The sequence below is a fragment of the Amphibalanus amphitrite genome, unplaced genomic scaffold, assembly GCF_019059575.1.
Source record: "Amphibalanus amphitrite isolate SeventyFive unplaced genomic scaffold, NRLGWU_Aamphi_draft 000034F_arrow, whole genome shotgun sequence".
NCBI classification, from domain to species: Eukaryota; Metazoa; Arthropoda; class Thecostraca; order Balanomorpha; family Balanidae; genus Amphibalanus; species Amphibalanus amphitrite.
Window position 1 is genome coordinate 1,352,560 of NW_024881530.1, and position 25,773 is coordinate 1,378,332.

Sequence of the window (25,773 nt, forward strand, 5' to 3'; positions counted from 1 at the left end):
TGAGCAACGAGAGCTCCAAAGAGATAGAACAAAGTGTCATTTTTGTACACATTACATAACAAAAATATTTTGGAAAAATATCTATGGTATGTACTTCGAATAGAAAATATGCAAAATATGCAATGTGACCGTGTGCAACGAATAAAATACCACAAATTTTGTCCCATCCTACCGCCCAAACGCCGGCGAAAACGGAACTAAATGCAATCGAGTACAAACATGCCGCAGACAACTCAGTGAAGGCCGCATGCTCGAGGTCAAGGTGGGTACTAAAATGCTGCAAAATTCTGACGTAGGGTATTTTACAGAATGTAGTAGAAACTGATGTATCACCGCATTAACTTTTTCTCCGCATTTGTGGAGTCTCTCTTGCTACTAATTAATAATGCTGGATTTGTATTTAGGGCCTTGGCTGGATTAGCTTTTCTGATATATCCCATTTAGGTCTTTTAAGCCTGCATACCATGCCTCTTTCGGAAAAAGAGCGTAGATATATGAACAATTCCCCAAAGCATGCTGATACTGCTTTCACTCGGTCCAGGTTCAGAGAGATAGGTTTCTTTTAATAAAGCACGAGGCGTTTCGTTAATAAGGCACTATATAGCGCGTGCCGCCTAGTCACGCGTGTAGGTATCGCTGAATGGAAAAGTTGAAAAGAATAAGAAGGGTTTCAATGCCAATGGCCAGAGAACATTCCTCCTTTCGAACTGACGCATAACCGATGTGTCTTCCGTCCTGTTTCCAGAACCCTTCCACACCGCTTGAACATTATCATATACCCCCAACCATCGCCGAGAGAGATCTCTGACAAAACACTACATCGATAATATAATTTATTACCATAATTGAAAGTAACATCATCTAAATAAAGCCGTCAGTGCACGCGGTCGGTCACAGAGACAGCCCCTGACTGCCGACCCGGCGCTGGCGGCCCGGCCGGCCCTCCCTCCGCCCACATATCACACTCGCGTGCCTTAAAGCAGAAACCTTTACAGCGCCGGTGTGTGTCAGGTCGCCTACGTGCACCTAAGCCCCGGAAACAGCCGCGCCGTGTGCGGCCGGCCTCCATCACACCCTCACTCTCACCCCGCGCGATTCACTCGCACACTCCCCGAGACATACAAACCCAAAACAGGAGCGGTCGGCGCCGCAGCAACACAGGAGGAGCGGACGGCCGGCGCCCGGGGTCCGGCGCGCCGGCAAATAAATAAAAGCACCGCCAGCCGTCTGTGTGCCGTCCGTGTCCGGCCGCCTCTGCGCACCGGGAGACCGGTGACGAGAAGAGGCGCTGCGCCGCCGTCTCTGCGCGGGCTTCACCGCCGTCCGCTGTCGGCTGACAGACCCAGCCGACGACAGACTATTTCTTCGGTCGAGTTTCGCGTGGCCCGTAAAACCCACGCCCAGCATCCACCCAACAAAGGCACAACCATAAATTAAACATGCACCAATTAATTGACTACTACTTAAAATAGGTCGTACATACAACGCAACAGAGTAGACCTGCGTTCGATCAGCGGTGGCGCGGCGCCGGCGGCCGCTTCCCCGTCCGAGCGGGTCGCCACGGGGACGCAGCGCGCGGCGCCGGCACTAAAAAGATCAGATGAAAACGGGCCACTGATGTGCACCCACTGTGTGGCCCACGCCCAAACGTCGTCACCTTTCCTGTCATCACATCGGTCGGCACTCCACTCGCCGGCTGGTCACACCGCCGTGCACGTCACATAGCCCGGCCATCACGCCGCGCGCCGGCCGGCGGGGCCCGGGACTCCATACAGCAGCCGGCGGGGTCCGGACTCCCCACACCGACCAGCGGGGCCCAGGACTCCCCACACCAGCCGGCAGGGATCCAGGACTCCTCACACCGGCCGCCGGGGCCCGAACTCTCCCCCACACCGACCGTGGCGGTCAGCTGCCATCCGGCGGGAAGCGCAGTGCACTGTTCGTCACGGGACCGGCGGAGACGCCAAGCGAAGCGAGCAGCACGCGGAGCCGCGGACACCGCTGCGCCAAGACTGAAGCAGCCGAGCACATCCTCGCCCGAGCACACAGCTTAGTCGTCTGTGGGGAGAGACAGATGGAGGGGTCAGCACACAACGCACTAGGCGCCCCAGAAAGAACAATGAATTACCCAATCAAGTATGCTTTTTCCGCCGTCCCAGGCAAGCAGACTCAAACTAAGCACAAACGCACAAGGAACGATCGCATAAATCGAAAAGCAAACACAACAAAACCTATGACTGAATATGATTATCGAGCCTTACATGGAACTATTCCAGTAACTGTGAGCCGGAGCTCTACCGTCCCAGCAATTTTTCTCCCTGTTCCATTTCTCTACCCTTACTGACCGCGGTTGTTGGCCGCCTTCTTCTGCCGGGCCTTCACGGCGGCGATGTCGGCGTCGGCGGCCGACGCGGGCCGGCTGCTGAACCCGCCCTGCGGCTGGCCGGGCCGGATCACCGGAGCCGGGTGCGGCTGGCCGGCGCGGATCGGCTTGGCGATCTGGGCGGCGTGGCCGCGACGCGCCAGGTTCTTCTGGCGCACCGCCTCCTTGATCCGGTCCACCTCGTACTGGTAGCGCTTGCGGTCGCGCATGGCGCCCTCCTTGGCCTCCTTCAGCGCCGTCTCCAGCGCCTAAACGCCGAAAAAAGAAGGGTAAGGTCACTTCAGCAAATCGTTTTGTGTGAGAATATTGCTATAAATTCAGAGTGAAAGAGTATTTCATTCACTTGAAGGCACCGGACAGCTGCACAGTGCAAGCGCATCATTCAAAAGGCTCCATAAAAATCCTTCATAGTGACATATTCTCACAAGAGGATCTATGCCATCGAACTGACCTTGACCCGCTCCATGGTGGCTCGGAGCCGCTTCTCCAGCTTGGGCAGCTCGCAGCGCAGGTCGGCGTTGTCGCGCACCAGCTGCTTGTGCACCTTGGTCAGCTGGTCGAGGTTATTCTCCAGGAAGGAGATCTTCTGCTTCTGGGCCAGCGAGCCACCCACGTCGTCCGTCTCCTCACCCAGAGCCGACTGGCGGTCCAAGAGAAAGGGAAGTTAGAGGTGAGCGGTGGAGAAAGCAAATGACTGATAGAGCAGACGGTTGAAGCGTGGATCAGCATGATCTATCGATTTGAAGAGATGAGAACGTAAAAGTTGGCGAAGTAAGTGAATGGAACGCAATCAAATTCAGATAAAGGTGAAGTGGCGATGACGTGATATACGCTGCTTCAACTTCTACAAAATTCAAAGCAAAATACTAGAAACTGGAAGAGTCAGCACAAATTTTGTGCGGATGGTAAATTTTGTAAGGATGAGTTTTAAACTCATCCTTAAAAATAATTGCTTTCAACAGTCTCTCCTCACACCCACCTTCTTGAATCGGTTCTGCAGGTCCTGGACGAACAGTTTGCGCAGGTTGTGCAGCGTCTGCAGCTCTTTGGCCACCGTCTCCTCCAGTCCCTTGAGGTCCTCGCGCGCCTGCTCGCGCCGGTCAGCCTGCTGCAGCAGCTGGTGGAGGCGCTGCGACTTGTCCTCGTTGTCCGCGCGCAGTTTGTCGTGCTCCGCTCGCAGCTGGTCCTGCTGTAGTGCCATCTTCTGGTTCAGACTGGAATAGAGTAGGGCAGCGACGAAGTTAGAGCGATGCAGAAGGTGAAGCGATCAAAGACCGGGAGAAGGTGCAACGACGGAATAAATTAAGAAGTTGAGCTTCCTGTACTAGATTGTTCGCCACTTAGTTCCTACGTGAAGGTAAAACATTTGTCAAAAACCGCCTTGATGTTCATTAAAGTGCAAGATTGTTGTCCACTTTAGAGCATCCATTATCTCACCCCGATCATCTCCCTCCTTCCCCTCTGTCCCTGCATGCGCTAGTCACTCACTCCTTGAGCTGGTCGATGAAGGTCTGTTTGGCGGCGATCTCGTCGCGCAGGTCCGACACCTGCTTCTGGTGCGTCTCGCGGTGATGTTCGATCTGCTCCTCCAGGTGCGCGCGGATCTGACGCGCGTCCTCGGCATCCTTCTGCGCCGCCGACGACAGCGAGGCCATTTGTTCTGAGGGTAGAGCAGAGTTTCGTCAGTCAATGGGTGTCTCACCTGTCACATAAAGTGAATGAGTCATTGATAAGCCAAGTGAAAAGTATCGAGCTAAAGCTGACGCTCACGTTTTAAGCACGAATAAAGTACAATGACATGTCTGAATAATTTCAGCCGCTCATACTCATCCAGTCTGGTGTACTGAACAGTATTGATTACGGCCTATGATAGGTTTGACGCGTCGGCTATACCAAAGTGTCCACCAAACCATCGTATTTCTGCCCCGCCGGTGTCCAGTAACCCACGCAGCTACCCCCAGCCCGGCGGTGTTTCGTACCTGCCGCACGCAGGCTGGCCACCTCCTCGTTAATCGCATCCAGCGACTCCTCCAGCTGACGTTTCTTGGCCTCCGAGTCGCGCACAGACTCCTGCAGCGACTTAATTTTCGCCTCGTGGGTCTGAATGAGCAGTCGGCTCTCGCTCAGTTCCCGCTCAGCCTCCTCCATCTGTCGGCGAAACAGGAAACTTTAGTTTGAAGAGCGGGCGAGAGGTGGCAGTAGCGGACTGGGTGTGGCCAAATCGACGGCGGAAATGGGACCGGTCGGGGACATTACGGGACGTGAAAGTTCGCTGGCATGCACGGTTCGGATTTAGGTGGTTTGAACCAATGCCGCTATATTTCGTGACCGTGAGTCATGCGGGCTGACGTCAGGCTAGGGTTTCCGACGGACGGTTACTGCAGATATACGGTGAAGGTCAACGCAAGGTCAGACGACGCGAATTGATCGACCGACAGTGAATTGTTCGTTCGCCAAAACAGGTCGTAACAATAGGGGTAAACATTTTAATGTCTCATGTAGTCGGTTTTATGTCTTCTAACGATCGGTTAACATTTCTGATTGCACATTTTACACAAAAAGGTTCAATCAACCACATGCGCCAAGCAGCACTACGCTAAAAATTATGCAGCAAGACAGAATTATACTAGTGAAAAAGTGGAAAAATTACCATCACTAATACGAAAAAATTTTATGAGACATCAAGAAGGCAGTCATGCTTCGTTATACTTTCCATATTCCACAAAAACTGTGTTCTGTCTTCCACTTTAACAACCTACATAGCGCAATGTTAGCAAGTGCGTACCTTTTTGTTGGAGTCGTTCTGTGAGGTCTCGAACGTGTGACAGCGAGTGACCAGGTTTTTGATCTCGGACTTCATTTTGGAGATGTAGAGTCGCGCCACGGTGAACTCCTCCTCCATCTTACCGCTACCGTCCGCCGCCAGCTGACCGGTCAGAGGTCACAGGTCAGGTCAGGGGTCAGGTCGGGTCAGAAGCAAGGCCATACGTCGGGTTACAGGTCATAACAAGACACAGACGTTCAACTTTGACGATATAAAAATTTTTAACCAGACAAACCAGCATGAACTGGTGGGTGATAAACATTACAAAACTGAGACAACGAGCTTAAAATGTACACGCTGAATATGACTCGGGAAAGTTATGAGTCACAAGTGAAAACGTAGCCCCAACCCACACGTCATTTTCCTTCATGTGCAAAGCCCAAGAAGTGTGTTGACAAAGCTGCGTCTCCAGACATAGCTCACTTTTTACCTCCTTGCTTGTGCCAATCCCAGTATATTAGCTACTTTCATATTTACTGACCCTGTGTGAGCTGCTTAGCTATTCATGAATGGAAATCATGATATATTGACGCAGGGCGCTGTGGCGTGACAAAATGCCACATTACCTAATTGCTCAGTGGACCGGTGCGCTTGAGCGATGTGTTGACTTCTGAGCAAGAGCACATAATGCGTGCGGACAAGTGCGGAGCACGTGTTGGGCCACGGCGCATGTTTTATTCAGCTGTGTAAACGACTAATGAGTAAAGCGTGTGTGCTACATATGTGGGGCGTGTGTGGTTGATGGCGTGCCCTTGGGATCTGCCTGTGCCAAACCTTGTTGCTACGGCTAAACGAATTATCAGTTATTCCCTACCATGCCCTAAAATGTCAAATTTGGTAAATTCTGAACATAGGCTGTCAAAAGGAATCTTGAGTAACTTAAGTTGCAAAACAGCCGGGCTTATTATCAATCGTAAGTCGTAGCCTAAGAAAATCTAACTGAACACGGTTAACGTTTACTATACAAGGAAGAGACCAGCAAAGATCCTTCGATCAGCCTTCAATAAATTTACTGAGCCTAAGCTATCTCAATCTTGGTCTCTTTTCCGAACATTTCTCGCCCACATTACACAATTCACCTCCAACCTCCCCCACCCCCACCCATCACCACACAAACCTTCATATCTGCAGCGGATCCTCCGACGGCGACTCCGACCTCGCCCAGGTCCTTCAGCAGGTTGGTGAGCATCTCGCTGGCGCGCTTCTTCAGGTGGTTGTGCGTGTCGCGCAGCTGCTGCAGCTCAGACTCGGTGGTGTTCAGCAGGGACTGTGGGGAGAAGAGGGACGAGGAGAGTCAACGAAAGTCATCGAGGAACAGGGACCAAGAGGCAGCAGAAGCCATTCAGGGGGGCGAGCCACAAGTTGTGCAGAGGCCAGTGGGTTCAAGACCTTGCAAAAAAAAGACTGAGAAAATGGAAGGTCGACAGCTAAACTAATATTTAGGTATTCTAAAAACAAACTTTTTTCACTAACAAGTCGACAGCATCATCAACAAAAAAGAAAAAAAAGAAAAAAGTCATTTGTCAATTTGGCGCAAATCAACAGTACCGCTTAAGTTGAGCAGGTGACATCCCAAGAAAGCATCTTAATCATATAGGCATTCAAACAGATACACAAAAACAATTTCTCCACCCAGACCACCCAATCCCTCCTTCGATCCCTTCTCCTCTCACTCACCTGTTTCTGTGACAGCTCCTGCGTGATGGTGTCGTTCTCCTTGCTCCTGGCCTCCAGATCCTGGCTCTTCTGGTCGTAGTTGACGGCCAGCTCCTCGAGCGCCTGCAGCACCTCCTTCACCTCATCCTTGGCCGACTCGTTCTCCTGCTGGATGCGGTTCATCTCCACCTGCACCTGCTCGTAGTCGCGCCGCGTCGAGGCGATCTGTGGGCGGAGGGAGGGGACAAAGACAGTCAGTGAAGCCAGTATACATACAATTACAGGCGCGACAAACATGTTGCGACAAGGTGGGCAACACTGACTGCACTTCACTTCGGACATGTTTCTATATTCATGCTTAAAATCGAATTTAGAGAAAATTACTAGGTTCCTCTTTATGGTTCTCAACAACAGCTCGGTCCAATATCATGCTAACGTGGACCATACAGCAATAAAGCACCAAACAAAATTGGATGCTCTCGTTAATCACAATCCGCGAAGTCGAAAATAATCTCCACAATTAATTCCTCTATCCTATCCTCTCCCCTCTCCCTGATTCCCACGCCGCGGCATCGGACCGTACCAGCTCCTCCTGTTCGAGCATCTGTTCCTTCAGCTTCTCCACCAGCTGGCTCTGCTGGTTGATCTCGTCATCCTTCTCGTCCAGCTGGCCGTACAGCTTGGCCACCTCGGTCTCCCATTTGAGACGCTCGTCGCCGGAGAGGCTGGCAGTCGAGGCCACCATCGGCAGAGCGGCGGGGGCTGCCGGAGCGCCGGTGCTGGCCGCCGCTGCGGAGACGGGGAGATACGGTCAGTCAGACAGGTCGGGGATAAGGCCCATCAGAGAGTTGCAGCCGGGTCCGTCAGAGTGGCGGAGAGACTTCTCCAGTCGGTGTGGTGAGAGCTACAGTTCGTAAAATTGGGTGGGAGGTACAGTCAGAAGGAGTGAGAAATACAGTCAGAAGGTTGACGAACGGTCGGTCAGAGGGATGTAAGATACGGTCCGCCATTAGAAGGGTGGGAGATACGACCCGTCTGAGAGAGGCACGGTGCGATGGTCGTGAACGTCTAGCAACTCAGACGGGGTTATAAATGCCGCCACTGATTGCTCGCTTAAGTTAGACAAAGACGACCGTTTAGTGTCAAACTTTTAATGAGGCGTTGAATAGGTTTTGTTCTCAAATGTGGTTGTGGACGGTGATGTTAAAAGTTTGTATCTCACAGTCCTAATGAAAGGAGACCAAACAAATTAATAGGAAGGCGGAAACAAATGCTTACAAATACACTGATCGACACACAAGCCCCGTCAATCACATTAGGAGACAAGTTCTGTGACTCGCGTACGGAGACAAGAACCGTAACTCACGTGCGGAGACGGAGACATCCATGACGTCTGCCAGGTTGACCTGTTCGTCCTTTCCGACGGTGTCTCCAGCGCGCCACTTTCTGAGCTCCTCCTCCAGCCGCTCGATCTGGCCCCGCAGCCGGCCGTTCTTGTCCCGCTCGCGCTCGTAGCGGCGCTTCCATTCCTCGGCGGTCAGCTCCTCGTTGACCGTTACCGTGTTCTTCACCGTCTTCGCTCTGGGGGACAGAGAGGTGGTCAGCGTTGAGATTAGGTGACTCGGAATGGACTCGCGAAGAAGGATGGCAGAGGTCAGCTATGTGTTAGGATGAGTGAGGCATGTTCACACAACGAACGAAATATTTGAATACAATGACACCAAATATTCTACAATATATTGCACTAGGAGCTGAGCGACTGTCATGTTGATGCTAGTTCTATCCGATGCCATGCAACATCGCCGCTAATATTTCCTTCCCTTCCGCCATTCCATAGAATATAGTGCTCGCATTTGTCGCACCCGGCTCTGCGGTCATTCCGTGTATTGTAGGACGAGATAAGTGCATTACGATGCCACCAATGCTGGCGGGAAACTCTCCGCATCAACATTTACTCATAGCATTCCCCGTGGGAAATGGCACGCCCGTGTGTACGCGGAATATACGCATACAAGTGTGATCATCAGGCGGATAAATAGAGCAGTCAATAAAGCCAATAGGGCAGTGCCAGGAGCGCCGGCCCTCCTCTACGCCTGACGCATGAAGATGCGCAGTGAATATCAATGACAAGGTATCTTACATAACGGTACATTGCCGCAACCAGGAAGGCCCTTTTGAAGCTACACGAGGTACATTTTTCACATGATGATAATATCCGCCATATGTAACATTGCCATCCATCAAACGGCGGACGTTCGCGCGTTGTCCGAAATGCGACCTTGTCGTGAAACCAGATACCATTATGCTCCATGCCATAAATTTTGCCGGGAGGCCGCAGAGATCGGAGCAAACATAACCCATCGCGGATGAATCCATCGCCGTTCCATCTCGTTTACAGCGATTCTGACACGACGGCCGGGGATCCATAACTCAGCCCGGGAGCAATTACCCCCGAAACCGTCACACCGCCAACACGTTACAACGGCGCGGAAAACTCCGCCGAAGGGCAGCAGTTTCGAGAGAAATCCATCAGTTGCAACGTTGATTAGTCAATCCGGTCTCCTAAATCGTGTCCAAACCAGCAGGCTGTTAGCGATAATATTGTTTCTGTTGCTACCCAACCCGATACCACATCAGCGCTACATTCGGCTCAATTTCCACGCAGTCGCACTGTTTCCGTTTTCCCGGAGTCTCAACACTATCTCACCACCACGACACCATCTCTCACGTCTCTGCAGTACCCAGTGACCCGAACTGGGGCGAGCCAATGCCGCAGCGCTCCCCAGTCGAACGCTAGTGTTCAGTGAGAGGCAGAGCCAAACCGCTGATGGGGGCCCGTACCATTAGATCCAACCCTGGATGTATGTATCCAACCTGGATGGATGTATCCAACCCTGGAGATGGTATTACATGGGCGCTGTGCATGCGTATGGTAACGCTCCAAAGACGACAGGTCACGGACAGACACCAAAGCAGAACAGCCCGGTGAGAACGCAAGCTGATGGGAGCGTCAAGGAAGGGCAGGAAAGAGTGAAGGAAGGAGACGTAAGCAAGGTTTTGCTGCGGACCAGAATAAGTAGGTCGTTCAGCCACAAACGAACGCCGCCGATTGGATTGGAAACTGCATTGAACTTCACAAAGAGGGGCTTTTTCCACAAAGCAATTCGCCTGTTGTGTGTCAAGCAGTGACTGATTGGCACAAAACATTCTTCCAGAATTCCTTATCGGATAAAGTCGAACGCAGTGCGCTCTACAAGCAATTTAAGGCACTCTGGGAAACATTTCTTCCACAGCAAAAGCTGTGCGAAAAGACTGATAAAAGACTTTCCCAAAAGCCGTCATTTATCACAGGATAGAACTTGGAGAAAGAAGACGATTATGCTCATTCTCATTTCAAGTTTTTTACTCGTTCTATTTGCAGTATGCGACCACGGTCATACTGAACACCACGGCCACGTCAACGTCCACGGGCTGGCCAACGTCCACCGCCACGTTAACGTCCTTGGTCCCCGCCATCGCCACAACGACCCGCTCGAAACGCCTCAACTTCCAGTCTCTAATGACAACGTATCGTGACAGCGCCACGCAGGACTTTGTAGAGAGGCCGGCTACGCCTCTAATCACAGAAAACAACTACTACTTCACAAAATCGAGAGGGAGAGAAGGAAAGAGGGAGAACAATGACCAAGATAGGGACAAAGCCACTTGTGATCATCAAAGATTACTGAGATGAGGATAGAAGAGCAAGAATGTTGGTCAGAGGAGAACGCTATATAGATATTTGGCCGTCAGGCGGATCGGCTTTTCTGAAAAGCAGCGGCGGTGTGCCGTTGGGGATAGAGTACTTTATTGGACTCTTGTGAAAGGCAGCGCTCTCGGCCTTGTTAACCTTTTGAGTCACGTCCAATAGGAGACAATGGATGCTCCAGTAAGCATAGTGAATTCTGACAACTGATGCGAGAATGTTGAGCTTGACATAGACCGTTTCTAGAATAACAAATATTGGCAGTTGGGAATGAGTATCTAATTTAAAGACTTTTTCTCTCGTATTACAGTAGCAATCAAAATGGCATGTCACCAATACAGTGCTTCTTTTGGGAAAATATCGTGAACAGACATACAATAACAAATGGCGACAGCATGTGCTGCTCGAAGAGACAATCGTCTATTCTAAGAAGCGGCAATAACCATTAACAGGGGCCCATTTTAATAACGAGGTACGCTATGGAACATATGAGGATATTGCGCCGCGCTCTGTCGACATTAATCGCCAGCACAAAATGTCATCTGCAGTGTTCCTAATATAGAACCGCCATGTGGCCTGAGAATCGCCCAAAGGCGCCATGCACCGTGAAATGGAGTATCCGTGGAATACCACAAGGAAGATACTAAGAATCGTGAGGATGGGGTCATAGAAAACCGATCAGAGACAGGTGATACCAAACTGATGAATAAAAAACGAACGAGGGAAACGAGGAGTTTTTACAAATATGAAAAATGGAGACACACTGTAGTTGGATATTCAACCCTAACTAAAATACAAAGCACACAAATAAAATGCAGTTTAAATCAAACGGCCAACGGCTGTCTGAGGTGCAGTGCTTTCAAACCAACAAACCCTTCAAGCCCGCCATCTATTTTCGCCCTCTCGCCAGCGCTCTGTCGCCTACCTGCGGCCAAAGTCGAGTGTCGACTTGGTCTCGGCCTCGTTGAAGGACGCCGGCGAGCAGCAGATGATGATGGTGGTCCGCGCGTTACCTCCGAGCGACTCCTGGAGGATCCTGGTCAGCTTCGAGTCACGGTACGGGATGTGAGATTTCTGTGAACAGAGGCGGTAAGTGGGTTAGTGATGGCATGGAGAACAGACGTGAAGGGACAACTTACCACTCCCATTTCGATACTTGCGGCTCCTTCCCAGCCCCTAAGCCCGTTCTGCCTACACAACTTTTTAGTCGTTGGATTGTAAAAAGGGCTAGAATATAGCAATTCCTTTTATTTAGGAAGCATTCATATGACATTATCACTGCCGTACCATTATCTTTTAGACTAGTTTGGTGACGGGAAGTGGTTTTCTCGATTTCGACAAAATTGATTGATGGAGCTAAGAGAAGCGGAGAGATTTCAAAATAAATGGGTAATTCTTCTGCAGGAATAGCCAATTCATAACGCCACGCGGTTTTATGGCTCCTTTTCTCATGACTTGTCTTTAAGCTGGCCCATTATCATAAAACCAACGCGAACGAACTACTCTTCGCAAGATGCGTATGACATCCTTAAATCGAATATTTGACGCAGTTTCGCACCACCTTAGATATGTCCCGAATCCCAATGACCCAAGGCGTCCCACACCATTCGAGTATAGGCCCGGGCAGCGCTTGTCGAACAGCACTGCGGATCCGAAGGTTGGGACTTTAATTGTGAAAAACCGCCCGCCCGCCGCCAAACGCAAACACCGCAAAACGCGCAAAACGCACGCCTAAAACGCCAACGCAAACTTGGCAAAAAAAAACAATCGCCCGCCCGCCGAAAACCGCAGAAAAAAAAACGCACAAAATGCCGCAAAAAACGCGCGTATATTCAACCTCTTAAGGCTGAAACAGACCCTTTCCGCGTTCAGGAAATCGCATGCGAGAGCCTATTCAAATACATTGTAATTCTTCTCGCATCAATCGCTTGCGGGAGGTTCGTGCGATTGATGCGAGCGTGCCTTCATGTATTTGAATAGGCTCTCGCATGCAATTTCCTGACTGCGGAAAGAGTCTGTTTCAGGCCTTGTCTGCCACACCCCACGCCTATAATGATGTTTTCCGATGTGCCTCGGCGTCGCCTATCTGGCGGCATCTGTCAACATGTATGTGTGTTTGCTGCGTCAGCAATAGACTCTTCTCCCGGGGGTCCGTGGGCATCCCGCTCCCGCTCGGATCTACTACGAGCGTTATTCGTTCAATACTCTCCCGGCCCGGGAGACTGATAGTGGACATCAACTATCATTGCCATGGCAAGGTGATATGTGAAGAGCGATAGATCATTGTAACAAACCGTCATCAAGAAAGACCATTGCAATAAGACGTTACCAAATGTTACAAATTTTGTCCATGTCAGATGAAAGGCTTCAAGAATCTTTATTTCACATCAACCTGAATAGGCAGCATTCAATATCATTACGTTTTCTCCACCCAATGGCGATCGCTCTGCTTTCTTCTCGCCCACGTTAGGATTTCACGCCCACTATTTAGTACTCCGATTGATACTCTATGTATTACCTCATCTATCTTTGTTCTCCAAAGCACCGCCCCACTCCTTACCTTACCTCTATCTATCGCTTCCTTCCCTCTTTCCCGCCGGCCTCCCCCGACCACACTTACGTTGCCGTCTGCCAGAGCCGATATCACGTTGCCCAGAGCAGAGAGCGACTTGTTGATGTTCTTCGCTTCGTCCAACACGGTACCCTCGGCGCCAGTCTTGCTGACCTGAGAATCAAACGCAAACGTCAACGATAGATACGGGGAACGATAATAATAATGATAGCGTGAAAGGGAAGAACGCAGGCGCTTTAAAAGGAACAAATTACACAAATGAAAGATGGTATTGCGCTAGAGCATCAAAACTATTTTTTTTAAACTTGTCACAACCATTGAAGCACACAAATCGAAAGCCCTACTCAGTGTAGGGGGGTGCAGGCCTATATATGGCCTTGGCTCAGTCTTTTTAGTTGCCAACGAAGTGCATTTCTGACATACATTGCCAAAGCGCGAACTAGCACGCCAACACTGCAACAGACGGACACCAAAAGTTTTAAATGCGATGCGCTATCTTCCACCGACCCTTTATTCTCATTACGCTGCCGAGTTGGGTCACCAAGCTTCAGCCTTATTAGGGACTGTTGATAACGGTCATTACACGCGATGCGTCATCGATACATCACGTTTGTGACGTCATTGGTCGACCATTATCTGTCGGGAGCCATAACAAAGGGCGCAATTAACAACAGAGAGCCGTGCCATCTTGTTAGTCGGACTGGTTTGCAATGGTGGAATCCTATTGAAGGGGTCGTGCTTAGGTGTATCCGCTAAAATGGTTTTCGAGAGCGACTCAGGTCCACTGATATAAATAGCAGTGAGAAAAAAAGGAACAATCAAGGCGGCAGACTAGAGCCACGCATGCAACTAGAGCTCTAGCTGAGGGAATTAGACACAAAATATCAAAATAGCTATTTAGCTATTGAGTTATCATATCGATTTATCAGGTCACTGGCTATGACGAAGTTTTAAACTTCAATATATCACCTCCACGGGGAAGCAAAGCGCATGACATTACATCATCGCAGGGACTTGGACGGGTCGGCGCAGAGGCCACGCTCGAGGTGAAATCGATACACCGCGCGGTAGGCTCCCGACTGTCTGCGACCCACTGTCTGCTGTCTGGGCAACTGTCTGAGCCTGTCTGGACGACTGTCTGGCGACGATCGTCCAGACACTGCGGTGCTGAAATTAACCGCAGCGGCAGACGGAGCAGGGCAGGCAGAGGACGGAGGGAGGTAGAGGGGGAGGGAAGGTGCGCAGTTCCATCTCTATCCGTGATCCGTTTCAGTCTCTGCACCACAGATCTGGTGGGCGGGCGTTGGGCGGACTGTCGTGTCTAGTCTAATGCTGTCCACGTCTGTTGTTGATTAAATTAAATGAACTCGGGGTCGGGGTGTTGGGAAACTGCCTATTTCTGTCGCAACTGTCAGCCACTTGATGAAGCTTCTCCCAATGGTCCCCATTCTAGAGTTGCCTCCCCAAAATAGCTTCCCCGTAGCTACCGAACAAGCAACACCTCGCCGATGTCTCAACTCGTGGGTGTCCACTGCATTGACAGGTAGATAAGAAACTGCCAAACTCTCATCAAAGGAAAGTTCATGCCAACGGCACCACTCTAAAAAAAAAAGAGAGAGAAAAGCATGCCCATTGTCCACCACTGTCAGACCAGACCATGGGACTGGGACCCTGGAGAGCCAGGTCAATCGGTCGGACGCCTCCGCCGTTTACCTAGTCTGCCATCCTCGCTGTAGACTGTTATAGAAAGTCCTGTAACCCCTCCCTTGGGGAGGAGGGTCGGAAGACTCTGATCGCCAAGGCGACATGTAATCATGGGGAGCGGGGCAGCCGCAGCACTGCCATGGGGACCGAGGTGACTGCGCCTCTGGATGTAGGATCAAGGGTGTCTTTCTCCTGACAGCTGAACACAGCATCGAGATCGAGTGAAAAAGAAACAGATGTGGCTGGTTGAAACGCTCAATCCGGTTTCTGCAATTGTGTTGGAACATTTGAGCCTCTCCTCTGTTTCAATAAACATGTCTCTTGAACAACGCATAGGTTATTCATCAGGCAATTGCAAATCCACCATAACAACTAGCTTCAAAATGTATTGCAGTTCCACCTCTGCACCAGCCTTTATCTTTTTTTTTTAATATACGGATACCCGCGCAGGTCACAACTCACGACCCATCACGAGCACCGATCAGGCACCGGACGACCCCGTAATATCGGCGGGGCAGCCCAGTACCCGGGGCTACGGCTATAGACGCGCCAATCATGCAAATGCGTCTTCGTCGGCGCCGACGACCCTGCCGCGTCGCTAACGGCGCGGAGTTTGGATCGACATCGATCACACACTGAGGACGAGCCTAGAGTCTTCGAGGTCGGAGAGGCGCCGAGTGGAGGTTCCTAATGGAGGAATTAGCAGTAGAACGGCTTTTGTAAACACTCAAAGTGGTATGGTGCACCACTCCGCGCCGTAGTATAGGAAATTAGACTATTTGTCCATAATGGAAAAGGTGTGTTTCGTTAATGGCTAATGAAGATACGAGGTGCCAAATAAAGTGCTGCTCATTTGCAGATAGAAGACACTCCATTGTGCAGACGTTCAAGCCGTAATAAGCAACATACCGAAGGAGCTGCTGCCTACAGAAAGGGGCTTGCAATCCATAAAGGCACAATGATGGCGACGAAATTTAAAACCTTTCTTAACCCGCGCACCGACGGGGGGGGGCGGATATCCGCCCCCCCCCCCCCTGAGGTTTTTCGCGGATAGCGAGAAAACCGCGGCGCGTAGCGCCGCGAAATTTGGTACGACTATTCTCTCATCAATTTTGCACATGGTGTGCAAGTTTGAACCTCCTAACTTTTAAGGTCAGGTCACCAGGTCACTTTGAATGACCCAACCTCAAGTCACTTTTTTGCAACTTTGTCACCGTGCCAGAGCTACAGTAGATGTCGGAGGCCTTTGAAAGTCGCAGGATGTTATTAGGTCATCAGTAGCTACAATTTGTATATCTCGGAATTTTGATGTCGGTGACCTAAGGTCAGGTCAATTTCGCGACCTCCCATTATAAGTCAATGGGGGGAAAATCAACTCCCTGTTTTTACCACTAAAACGGGTCGGAATGGCCCCATATACCATACATGACTTCATATACGATCAACCTTCACTACCTTGAGGTCTGTTTTGCTGTTGGGCAGCTGTAAGGTCATGTGACGTCATCAAAGGTCACCAGCGGTTTTTTGCCAATAACTCCGTACAGGAGCAAGATACAGCCGCGCGGATGGTGTCATTGTGTTCAGCTCGTCAAGACGCATCGAATGATATACGTGATGACCTCGAGGTCACGTGACCTGAGGTCAACCTTTGACCTTGACCTTTCGAGGTCAACATATATATCATTCGATGCGGATTGACGAGAGGATCACGATGATGCCCTTAGTTTGTTCCTATCTTGACTAATTCGAAAGTTATTCGAGAAAAACTCTCTCCATACCTAGCGCCGCCATTTTGACTTTTTCGACCCCTGTGATGTCATCTTTGACCTGACCTGAAAATGACCTTAGTAAAAATTGTAGACCTTGTCCGTGCGTATCCGATGCCGTTTACCGCTTGTCGCTATCTTGCTTCGTTCTCGAGATCTCAGGGGGGCGGTCATCCGCCCCCCCCCCCCGTCGGTGCGAAGTTGGCGCAGACCCCCGTCGGTGCGCGGGTTAAACAAATTCGCGAGTTTTTTCATCCAGAAGAACAGAGAACGAAAAGGAGCTATTTCATTGGCATCTTATTGGCAATCCATTCAAGAATGAAGGGGACGATGAAACCTTTAGATGTCCAGCGAAAATACCGTGGAGATAATCTGAACATGATAGCACATTCATGAAACTTAGTATCTCATGCTGCTGTATTTAACCGTAAAACTACGAGAACTGACCATAAATTTGACTCTCCAATTAAGTCCCGCCTTACATTAGCGGCCCTGATAATGGCATAGCACTTCAGTTGCGCTAAGCCAGCGGCCAATCCGGTAAGTCCTCTGAATCCTCCCTCTCTCATATCTCTGAGAGAGCACATGGTCATCGGAGCAGCAGCTGCAGCGGCCCTATTCCACAGACGACCCCGTATTGAATGTGCAGATGGGATTCAGGAGGACAGCAGATGTCTCTCCTACTGTGTACTGTCTCAGCCTGAGGCTGGCGAGTGAGAGGTCAGGTAACTTCTCATTGGCCCGGTGAGAAGTCCGTGGGAGTAGATAGTGTGAGATGCCCTGTGAGAAATCGGAATCAGGCCTAGACCACCTCTGCAGTCCGGCATTACGGCAGACTGATGCCAGTGAGACGTAAGTCTACACCGAAATCTAGTAAGTCTATATAATATCAATCCGACGAGCCATGAAGGTCAGCTTGGAAGGTCCCACGGACCCTGTTCGCTGAAGAAGTGCTGATGAGTTACAGGACGGCTAAGGCAGGGTCCTGAAAAGTTCAAAGGTTGCCAATCTTCTAGAAGGACCAACGAAAGATTGCCAACTTGGGACTTTGGTGAGCCAGGGTGTTTAAGAACCCTATTAAGACTGCAGTCTTCTACCAACTTAGTTAAATGTAGAGCGATTTATGCCCAGGGTCACCTATGCCAATCTTTGAAGGTTAAGAAGAGCGAAAATAGGAGTAGCAGCAGGACTGCTATATCCGCACTTTTAACCTTTTATACGATCATGAAGTGAATGGCGTCGAGTCAACCTAGTCTCTCACCTTCTCACTGCCAGCAAGATCGACCAGGTACAGTTTTCCGGAGAGTTTCTTGTCGTTCTCGAGGTTTTCCTGTTTGACGTTGATCAGGAACACGCTGTGACTACGTGAGCTGTGCTCGTTCATGTCTGCGGAAAAAAACGGTGCACACAAGGGTCACGAAGGTGTCTCACTGGGCCACGCAAAGGCACAATTTGTAGAGTGTAACGAATACAGAGAAAATATGCGAAAAAAATAATAATGTAACAATGGATTTTAGGTCCCACTGTCATAATGCAGATATTGAACCCTAAACTGAAAATGAAGCATGCTATAGCCGAGCTGGAGCTGTCAAGAACGTTACACATCAGGAAGAAACAATAACCTTTTTTCAGAACACAAGCGTGCTGCAGGAGAGATAAACCCAATAACAGCGCACAATGCAGTCTCGGGCGAAGAGCGAACAATGGTTACATTGATCGGCTCTTCAGATATACATGATCCAATGTAGCGATAAGACACGAGATGTGTTTAGCTATATGAAACAACGTTATAATGGGTTCACCTGTTCCCAGCACAGCATTTAGATTCGCGCTAGAATTACGGTTACAAAAACCTATGAAACAGTTGACAAAAGTAACAGAAAAAGCTGAGACGCGTTATTTTGAATTATTACATCGAATTGTCCAGTCATCACCAATTTCTGAAAATATAAGTCTGTTAAGGACAACTTTTTGAGCTTAGTAGGTCTTTAATGTTAGTAGGTCACTCTGTACGGAAATGACATCACCTAAGAACTAAACGACCCCCGTTTCATTCCCTGTCACGACCTCTGATAGTCCTGCCGCTGGACTCACGATCCTGCCTGGACACCACTCCCGGGCTGAATTTCTAACCGCCAGACAATCACGTCTGCCCCTGTTTCTGAGAGCTCGCCCCATGACCGACCCATGGCGGAAGCAATGCACACCGCTGGGACGTGGGCCGACTGGGAAGCACAGAATCTCGGAAACCTCTCCCAGGTCCGTGGCGGTCAAGACTAGAAAATTAACTGACCAAGAATCATAATCCGTGGAACAGAGTCTCCATTACACCGCGCTCATATTCAGCGGTGGCCGTCCCTTCATCTGAGTTTTCTGTCCAGACAACCTGACTCCCGCTCTAACACGGAATCTCACCGCTCCCCCTTTCCCGTCACGAGCCCATTCCCCCTCCAACATCGTCCCTTGTCGTCCTCCGCCCGCCCATCTTCTGTCAGCTGATGTCTCCCCAGGTGAACATCCCCCTGGACACATCACCCTCATGCCAGCCGCACCCAGACACATTAGCAGTAGTTCTGGGACCCGGTGAACCCGACGGCAGTGTCGCTCACTCAAGGCTGGACTAATCGGGACGGGCTGGGAATTAATTTGCAACGCATTGATTAAATAAATTGGATCTAATCAACTTAGACTCTGAGGGGGAAAAACAAAATAAAGAACGATGAAGAGACGATTAAAATACTAAGCAGTCAGATGGCCAGATGTGGTTACCACAAGACATTAACAAATCAGACACAAATAGAAGAGCCGAGCAGTTATCGCAATTTTACCACGCGGTCGGCAAAAGACCCTACGTTAACCCCAGTCCACTACCGATCCCACTTACTCGTGACGGCTATATGCCGGTTGGCTTTGCCCTCCTCGATGACTTCAAACACCTCCTCGGGACTGGAGACAAACCGTTCAGTGGCGCCTTTGACGAACGGCACGCGGTTCTTGTCCTCGTGTACGGCCAGGTTCACCTTGGAAACTGTAGACATAGGCAGAAGAGGAAGGCGTCAGAGCAGCCTGAGCCAGGGGTCATGTCAGGACATTAGAGGGTGAAGTCTTACAAGAAACACAGCAAGTAAAAATGCGAGCTCGAATACAGGTCGAGACTCGGGAAGATCACACCTAACAAAGTAAATAATCCAGATCTTTAATCAGGAGATCGGTACGCCATCTGGAGCCCATAAAGTGAAAACAGGATTTATAGCTGTAACAAATGCAGATCAACATGATAAATACATAACACACATTTCATAATAATCTTTCCTTGAAACAACACCTCAGATGACCTTGTTCAGTACCCAGTCACCTTACAGGAACAAAAAGAGCACCATAAGCCATCTCCAGCACCATAAAATATTCACCAAAACGAGTTCAACAGCGGGATTAAACATTATCTCGATACCAGTAAAAGACGCACGCGAGTTGCACAGCCCTGCGAAGCATAAAAACTGTTTGTGGTCGCTTCCGTCACTTACGTAGAAATTACAGACAAAAAAGGATATCATAACGGAAACATGCGCTTTTACTGGACGTAACTGACCTTGAACATGTGTCATTGCAAGATATGCCAGATATGAACAGTTGATTGCACACAACCATCGCACGCAAGTTGTACGGACATTTCTTCCGTGTCTATGAGCGGTAAAGCTCAGAAATGAGAAGTAGCAACTACAGTGTACTCGGCAATATACATATATAGCGATTCGATTTATCTTCTACGCTTTGAGATTACTGCAACATTTCCCCACTACACTCTGTAATATAGCATGACGGATATTCGCCACAGCAGCTCGCGTGTTTCAGCGTAATGCATTTCCATGATGGATGCATCTGCAGCTACCAGAGTCTAGACACCTAGACAAACAACGCCGAGATGAAAATAACGCTCAAAACCGCACTTCATTCATATGATGCAAGTCGAAGACAAATTGCCGCAATTCACGACCATAAATAACGAAATTGTGCTTTATGCGGGCTTGACATGAAGGTATAGAATGGCTACAAGGTGGAATGTTTTTGCCAATGTTTGTAGGATTATCACTAAAAAGGTGACACACCTACTACGCCTGTAATTTCTTACAGTTGAACAGTCTATTCATTAATTCAACACAACAACGACTGAAACATTCGGAGTGAAAAATCAATTGTTGAGAAAACAAAACGCGGTCATTTCCGGCATAGGTATGACACAAATACCGAACACGCAACTAGTCCGATATCCAATCATCATCCCGCACGAGAGGAGCTCGTTAGCACACATGCAGCGAAGACGATGGCGTCATCCACGATGACGCGGCACGATGACGTCTGGCCGCGATGTCACCCTGCAACTCATCGTTCTACACTGCTGCCGCCATTAACAGCGGCCCAATGAAAACATCTGCCACCACCGGCAGAAGGCACATCAATGCTGGCGATATGCGATATGGCAGCTTCAACGCGCACCACACACCCATATTGACAACTCCATTACAGAGATTGACCTAACACCAACACATCACGCAGATATAAGCAGCGGGAAACTATATATCTATGTGTGATCTCACTTTTCTACCTTAGAAGGATGTATTCTTTCTTTTCATTCTTTCTTTATTCTTTCTTGTATTCTTTCTTTCTGCATATATGTCAACTATGCAGGTGGAGGTTCGTATAGTCAAGTCCACATATAGCAGACGCATCTAAACAGTAGGCTTGCATGCCGTTTCTGTCTGCCCATCAGGCATGGACATGCTGCAATATAACGAATGCAATGGCTACGTTGGGCTATGGCGCAGCAAAGATGTAAAATGCCTGAAGTGACGACAAAATGTCAGCGGCAGACACATAGGTTGAAATACGCCACAGCCGAAGGAGGCAGGAAATGGTGGAAATAAAATACCAACTGGCAGTAAGGTGTCTGAATGGACTCAATAAAGACACAGATGACGACACTCTAGAACTTTTCATAAGAGAACGGAAAAGATATGCAACACCTGAAGCTCACAGCTGGAAGCGACAACGTTCTTAATATCAGGCATCCATTCACAGTATGCTTCAGTGCTTCCCGCTTCACTTTCTCTCCAACACAAAAATACGTTGGCCATTACTTGAAAAACAGTGCACTCCCGTTGGCGCACCCTACAAGTCACTTTCCCACACAACAGAGTGTATAGGTACAACAAAGGACACACCAATAAAACCCACATAACACACCGTGAGCTTACATGCCATAAAATCCTACAACGGCAGCGTACAAAGACTTCGACCGGTAAGCTTGACTGACACCCTTCGGTGGCCCACCTGTGTCTTCATTGTTCGGTGTCACCAGCAACACCACTGGTGACAGCATTGACAGTGTTACGACACCAGTGGTGACAGTCGGCAAGTCACTCCACCAGCACCACTGGTGACAGCGGTGACTGGTGCCAGTGGTGCGACACCAACCAGCGAGTCACTTCACCGACAGGCACACTGTGATTGATGATCCATGACATCAATCCGTCGCATGAGTCGTGAGCACCCCTCCTCCTGCAGCGACCCCACCTACGCAGCTGGCACCGATACCAACGCACACACGACAGGAAGGAAGCAGGCACAGCAACAGATGGGCGGAAGCGATCAGATGAACCCTGTCGCGCCAAAGATAACTGTGCGACGCTCAGTGCATGGCCCCGTCACGATGGTGAGGACGAGAGTTAGGTCGGTGACCCGACCAATGTTAACCAGTCGGTACTCACTTCTCAGGTATGTAATAGATAGTTCAGAGAAGTCATGCATCTTACGGTCCGCACATTATTGGCAGGATTCACACAGCGCTACCACAGATCGCTAGCATACAGCATACGTCAGCGAGTTATGTGTGGTGTTCCTGAACATGATTGGGATGATATAACAGCAATATTGAAACACGACAACGTTATAACGAATACATTAACCCGCGCGGGGCTGGGGGGGGGTAAATTTTACCCCCCCTCGCGAATTTTTGCGATATCTCAAAAACGGCGGCGCGCAGCGCCGCCAAACTTTCAGTACCTTTTCTTACATCAATTTGACACGTTCCCTGAAAATTTGAGCGAAATCTGTCGGAAAATTTTTGAGAAATTGACGTTTTAGTGACGTCATGTTCGCCATTTTCGCCTCAAAAACGGCAAAAGTTCAAACGCCGCTAACATCTTCATTTTTAAAGGAATCAAGACGTAACAAAAAAGGTTATACGTAATTTTACTTTGTCTTTCAAATGGCTATCTCGGTTTTTTGAAAATTTTGGATTTTGGCCTAAATTTTTTCAAAAAACTGATTTTTTTGGGAAAATCATTATAAAATCCAAAATTTTGAGTCTATCGAAAAAACCGGGATATATGTCAGAGAAGTGGTCTATGTGCACCTACATACCAAATTTTAGAAGAATCGGTTCAAAAATGTGGGAGTTATTCAAAATTTTATGACGTCACGACACACAAAATTTTTGAAAAATGACTTTTTTGGAAGTTCTAGACCTCGTACGGAAACAAAAATAGCACCATTCGATTCGCCGTGAAAAACTGCATCAGATAGACACCTTATTAGGCCTTAACAACCAACTTCAAAATTTGACCTCACTTGACCTGACCTTGACCTGACCTCGACCTGAAATTCATCCAGAGGTGGTCCATATCACTTATTGAGTATGCCTATTGAATTCTATGAGTAAAATGACCCATAAAACATGTGTCGCACATGCCCTTTTCTATATTTTGTTTTTTGGTGACCTGACCTGACCTGACCTGACCTTGACCTTGACCTCTGAATGATATTGTATGCAACGAATATTGTCTTGGTAGCCTAAGAACACGTTTTGGGCGATCAGTCTCAGTCCATGACTCCATTCTTCGGCAACTACGGTGCAAGGCCGATACTGTAGAAACTTGCAATTTGTACCCTTGACCTGACCTTGACCTTGACCTCAAACTTTAAATTAAGTACATGTTTTTAGTAGTTCGTGATGAGAGCTTTCGATTGGCGCTTGAATTTTCCAAATCGGACCATTAGTTCGGGAGATAACAGGGGGGGTAAAATTTACCCCCCCCAGCCCCGCGCGTTCGGCTGGAGACCCCAGCCCCGCGCGGGTTAATATATAGCAGAGAACGAGTGGAAGCCATGCGTCAGCCATAGACTGACATCCAGTCCCTTCCTTCAATCCCTCCTCCCCCACTTACCGTCCAGCAGATCCCTGATTTTGTCCATGTAGATCTCGAAGTAGCTGATTTTGATGTGGAACTCGAGGTTCTCCTCCATGCCGTAGATGTGGTTGAAGATGTCGGCGATAATCCGAGGGATGATACCCTGAAGGTCCGGCCGGCCCAGCACACCCTCCATTGTGTGCGTCTTGCCAGAGGAGGTCTGGCCGTACGCGAAGATGGTGCCGTTGTAACCCATGAGGACATCTGAGGACAAACAAAGACGAGAGTCAGCATTTATAATAAAAAAAGACAATACCTACTAAGAAGACGCTTGGCTATAGATACAAGCGAAAAAAAAAACAAGTAACACCGTTAGCTGTCCCGTTAAGCAGTGCAAATATCGACAGCCAGGAAATTCAACTGGCACTGGATAGTACCGTAAAGTGGGGCTATTTGAGACAGTGGGGCTATTTGAAACAGTATTTAAAATCGCTATAAAATGAAGATCGTTTGATTTATTTGTGATATTTTTGTTCAGGGAGGTATGGAACCGAGCAGTAAATCGTCTGAACAAAAATTAATCATAAATTTCAAACGGTTCTTATTTTATAGCAATTTTAAAAACTGTCTCAAATAGCCCCACTGTCTCAAATAGCCCCACCTTACGGTACATCGTAAAACATGGGCAAGGGATAGAAATTCACCTTGCATGCATAATTAATCAGAACAAAATATTAAGTTAATATTTCATGACAAGCAGCCCACAGAATGGTACAACCAAGCAGACACAATGGACAGACTTCTGAGTTCGCGCACAAAGTTAACCATAGGACTTCCGCCACCCTCATTAAAACCGCCTCTTCGGAGAGTAGAGGCTGAATTCCTCGAATGGGTCACGTCTGTTCTGCTTTTCAGAACCGCGTAGTGCGTTGTAAGTCTTATTTTTCGTTCTACTTTTGATTTAAAGCGACAAAACTTTCGAGACAGCCCTCGACCAACAAGAAAAGTGGAAGAACAAAGATGGCGAATGAATGATAGAGAAGAGAAGATACAGGTTGACAGGAGAGAGAGAGAGAGAGAGAGAGAGAGAGAGAGAGAGAGAGAGAGAGAGAGAGAGAGAGAGAGAGAGAGAGAGAGAGAGAGAGAGAGAGAGAGAGAGAGAGAGAGAGACCGATCCGATGCTACGACAACCTCATAACCCCACCACCGAGATTATCCCACCAGTCACAACAGGAGACAGCACTACGACGGCAGAGCAGAAACACTATGCGGGATGACGTAAGGGGACCGACATCGCCCATCGGGCTCCCGTCGGGTGGTGGCGTGAGGCTGGAGTATCCGACACCGTATCTCACCCACACACGCACACGCATATGCTTATGCACGAAAACACGCGAACAGAGGAGCTGCAACCAAAAACATTTCAGCGATGGTAATACGCTAAAGCATAGAACCGCTGTTGGCGCTGACTGACCCATGTGGGCTGAGGTATAAAAGCATATTCCGCGTTGTTTTCCGGGTTCGCGTCCCATGCATTTTAAATGGCGAGCGATATCCCGACCGTCATTTCACGTGGCCAGTGAAATACGCCGGCTCTGGCTCAGTTGAAACATGGTTTTTGGAGTGTCGATCTCTGGGGAAATTACAGTTGACTGCTAAGATAGTCGACCGACATACGCCCACCCTCGTGTCAGCCGCAGAGAGCGTTTCAGAGCAGCGGGCCGGGGCAGCTGGATCCCAAATATAGAGTACCGATCGGAGTAGCTTAAATCATAGATAAGCGGTTGGTTCAAATGGAGCCGGCGCATAGCGCTGATATCAGACTATTACTACAACGAACCCAGATAAATGAACAACGAATGATAGGAGGCTACGACTGGCAGCACAGCATATGCCTCGGATTTCATTGGCCTCCTGAGAGTAATGCATTGAAGTA

The 25,773-nt window shown here is 49.1% G+C and overlaps 2 protein-coding genes across 5 annotated transcripts in view; both read right to left on the reverse strand.

Annotated features, from left to right (window-relative positions):
- The window catches only part of LOC122370356 (enhancer of mRNA-decapping protein 4-like), a 41,503-nt gene extending 41,284 nt beyond the window's left edge, over positions 1 to 219 (reverse strand). Inside the window, exon 1 of one of the 4 annotated variants that reach the window (XR_006254556.1) lies at positions 173 to 214. The gene's annotated coding sequence lies outside the window, so the exon portion shown is untranslated. Of the gene's footprint in view, positions 1 to 150 lie in introns of all 4 variants that reach the window. The other 3 variants (XM_043345896.1, XM_043345886.1, XM_043345904.1) reach the window with 3 other exon arrangements.
- Positions 220 to 820: 601 nt separating this feature from the next.
- LOC122369330 (kinesin heavy chain-like) overlaps positions 821 to 25,773 on the reverse strand; it is a 60,358-nt gene continuing 35,405 nt past the window's right edge. Inside the window, exons 3-18 of the mRNA XM_043343998.1 lie at positions 23,874 to 24,101; positions 19,535 to 19,678; positions 17,912 to 18,036; positions 13,229 to 13,333; positions 11,534 to 11,682; positions 8,230 to 8,444; positions 7,447 to 7,652; positions 6,885 to 7,088; positions 6,325 to 6,474; positions 5,169 to 5,309; positions 4,363 to 4,531; positions 3,872 to 4,043; positions 3,363 to 3,597; positions 2,835 to 3,023; positions 2,346 to 2,631; positions 821 to 2,058 (exon numbers count right to left, since the gene is read on the reverse strand). Of these exons, the coding sequence (XP_043199933.1) occupies positions 2,051 to 2,058; positions 2,346 to 2,631; positions 2,835 to 3,023; positions 3,363 to 3,597; positions 3,872 to 4,043; positions 4,363 to 4,531; positions 5,169 to 5,309; positions 6,325 to 6,474; positions 6,885 to 7,088; positions 7,447 to 7,652; positions 8,230 to 8,444; positions 11,534 to 11,682; positions 13,229 to 13,333; positions 17,912 to 18,036; positions 19,535 to 19,678; positions 23,874 to 24,101 (2,726 nt within the window). The 3' untranslated portion in view covers positions 821 to 2,050. The remainder of the gene's footprint in view (positions 2,059 to 2,345; positions 2,632 to 2,834; positions 3,024 to 3,362; positions 3,598 to 3,871; positions 4,044 to 4,362; positions 4,532 to 5,168; positions 5,310 to 6,324; positions 6,475 to 6,884; positions 7,089 to 7,446; positions 7,653 to 8,229; positions 8,445 to 11,533; positions 11,683 to 13,228; positions 13,334 to 17,911; positions 18,037 to 19,534; positions 19,679 to 23,873; positions 24,102 to 25,773) is intronic.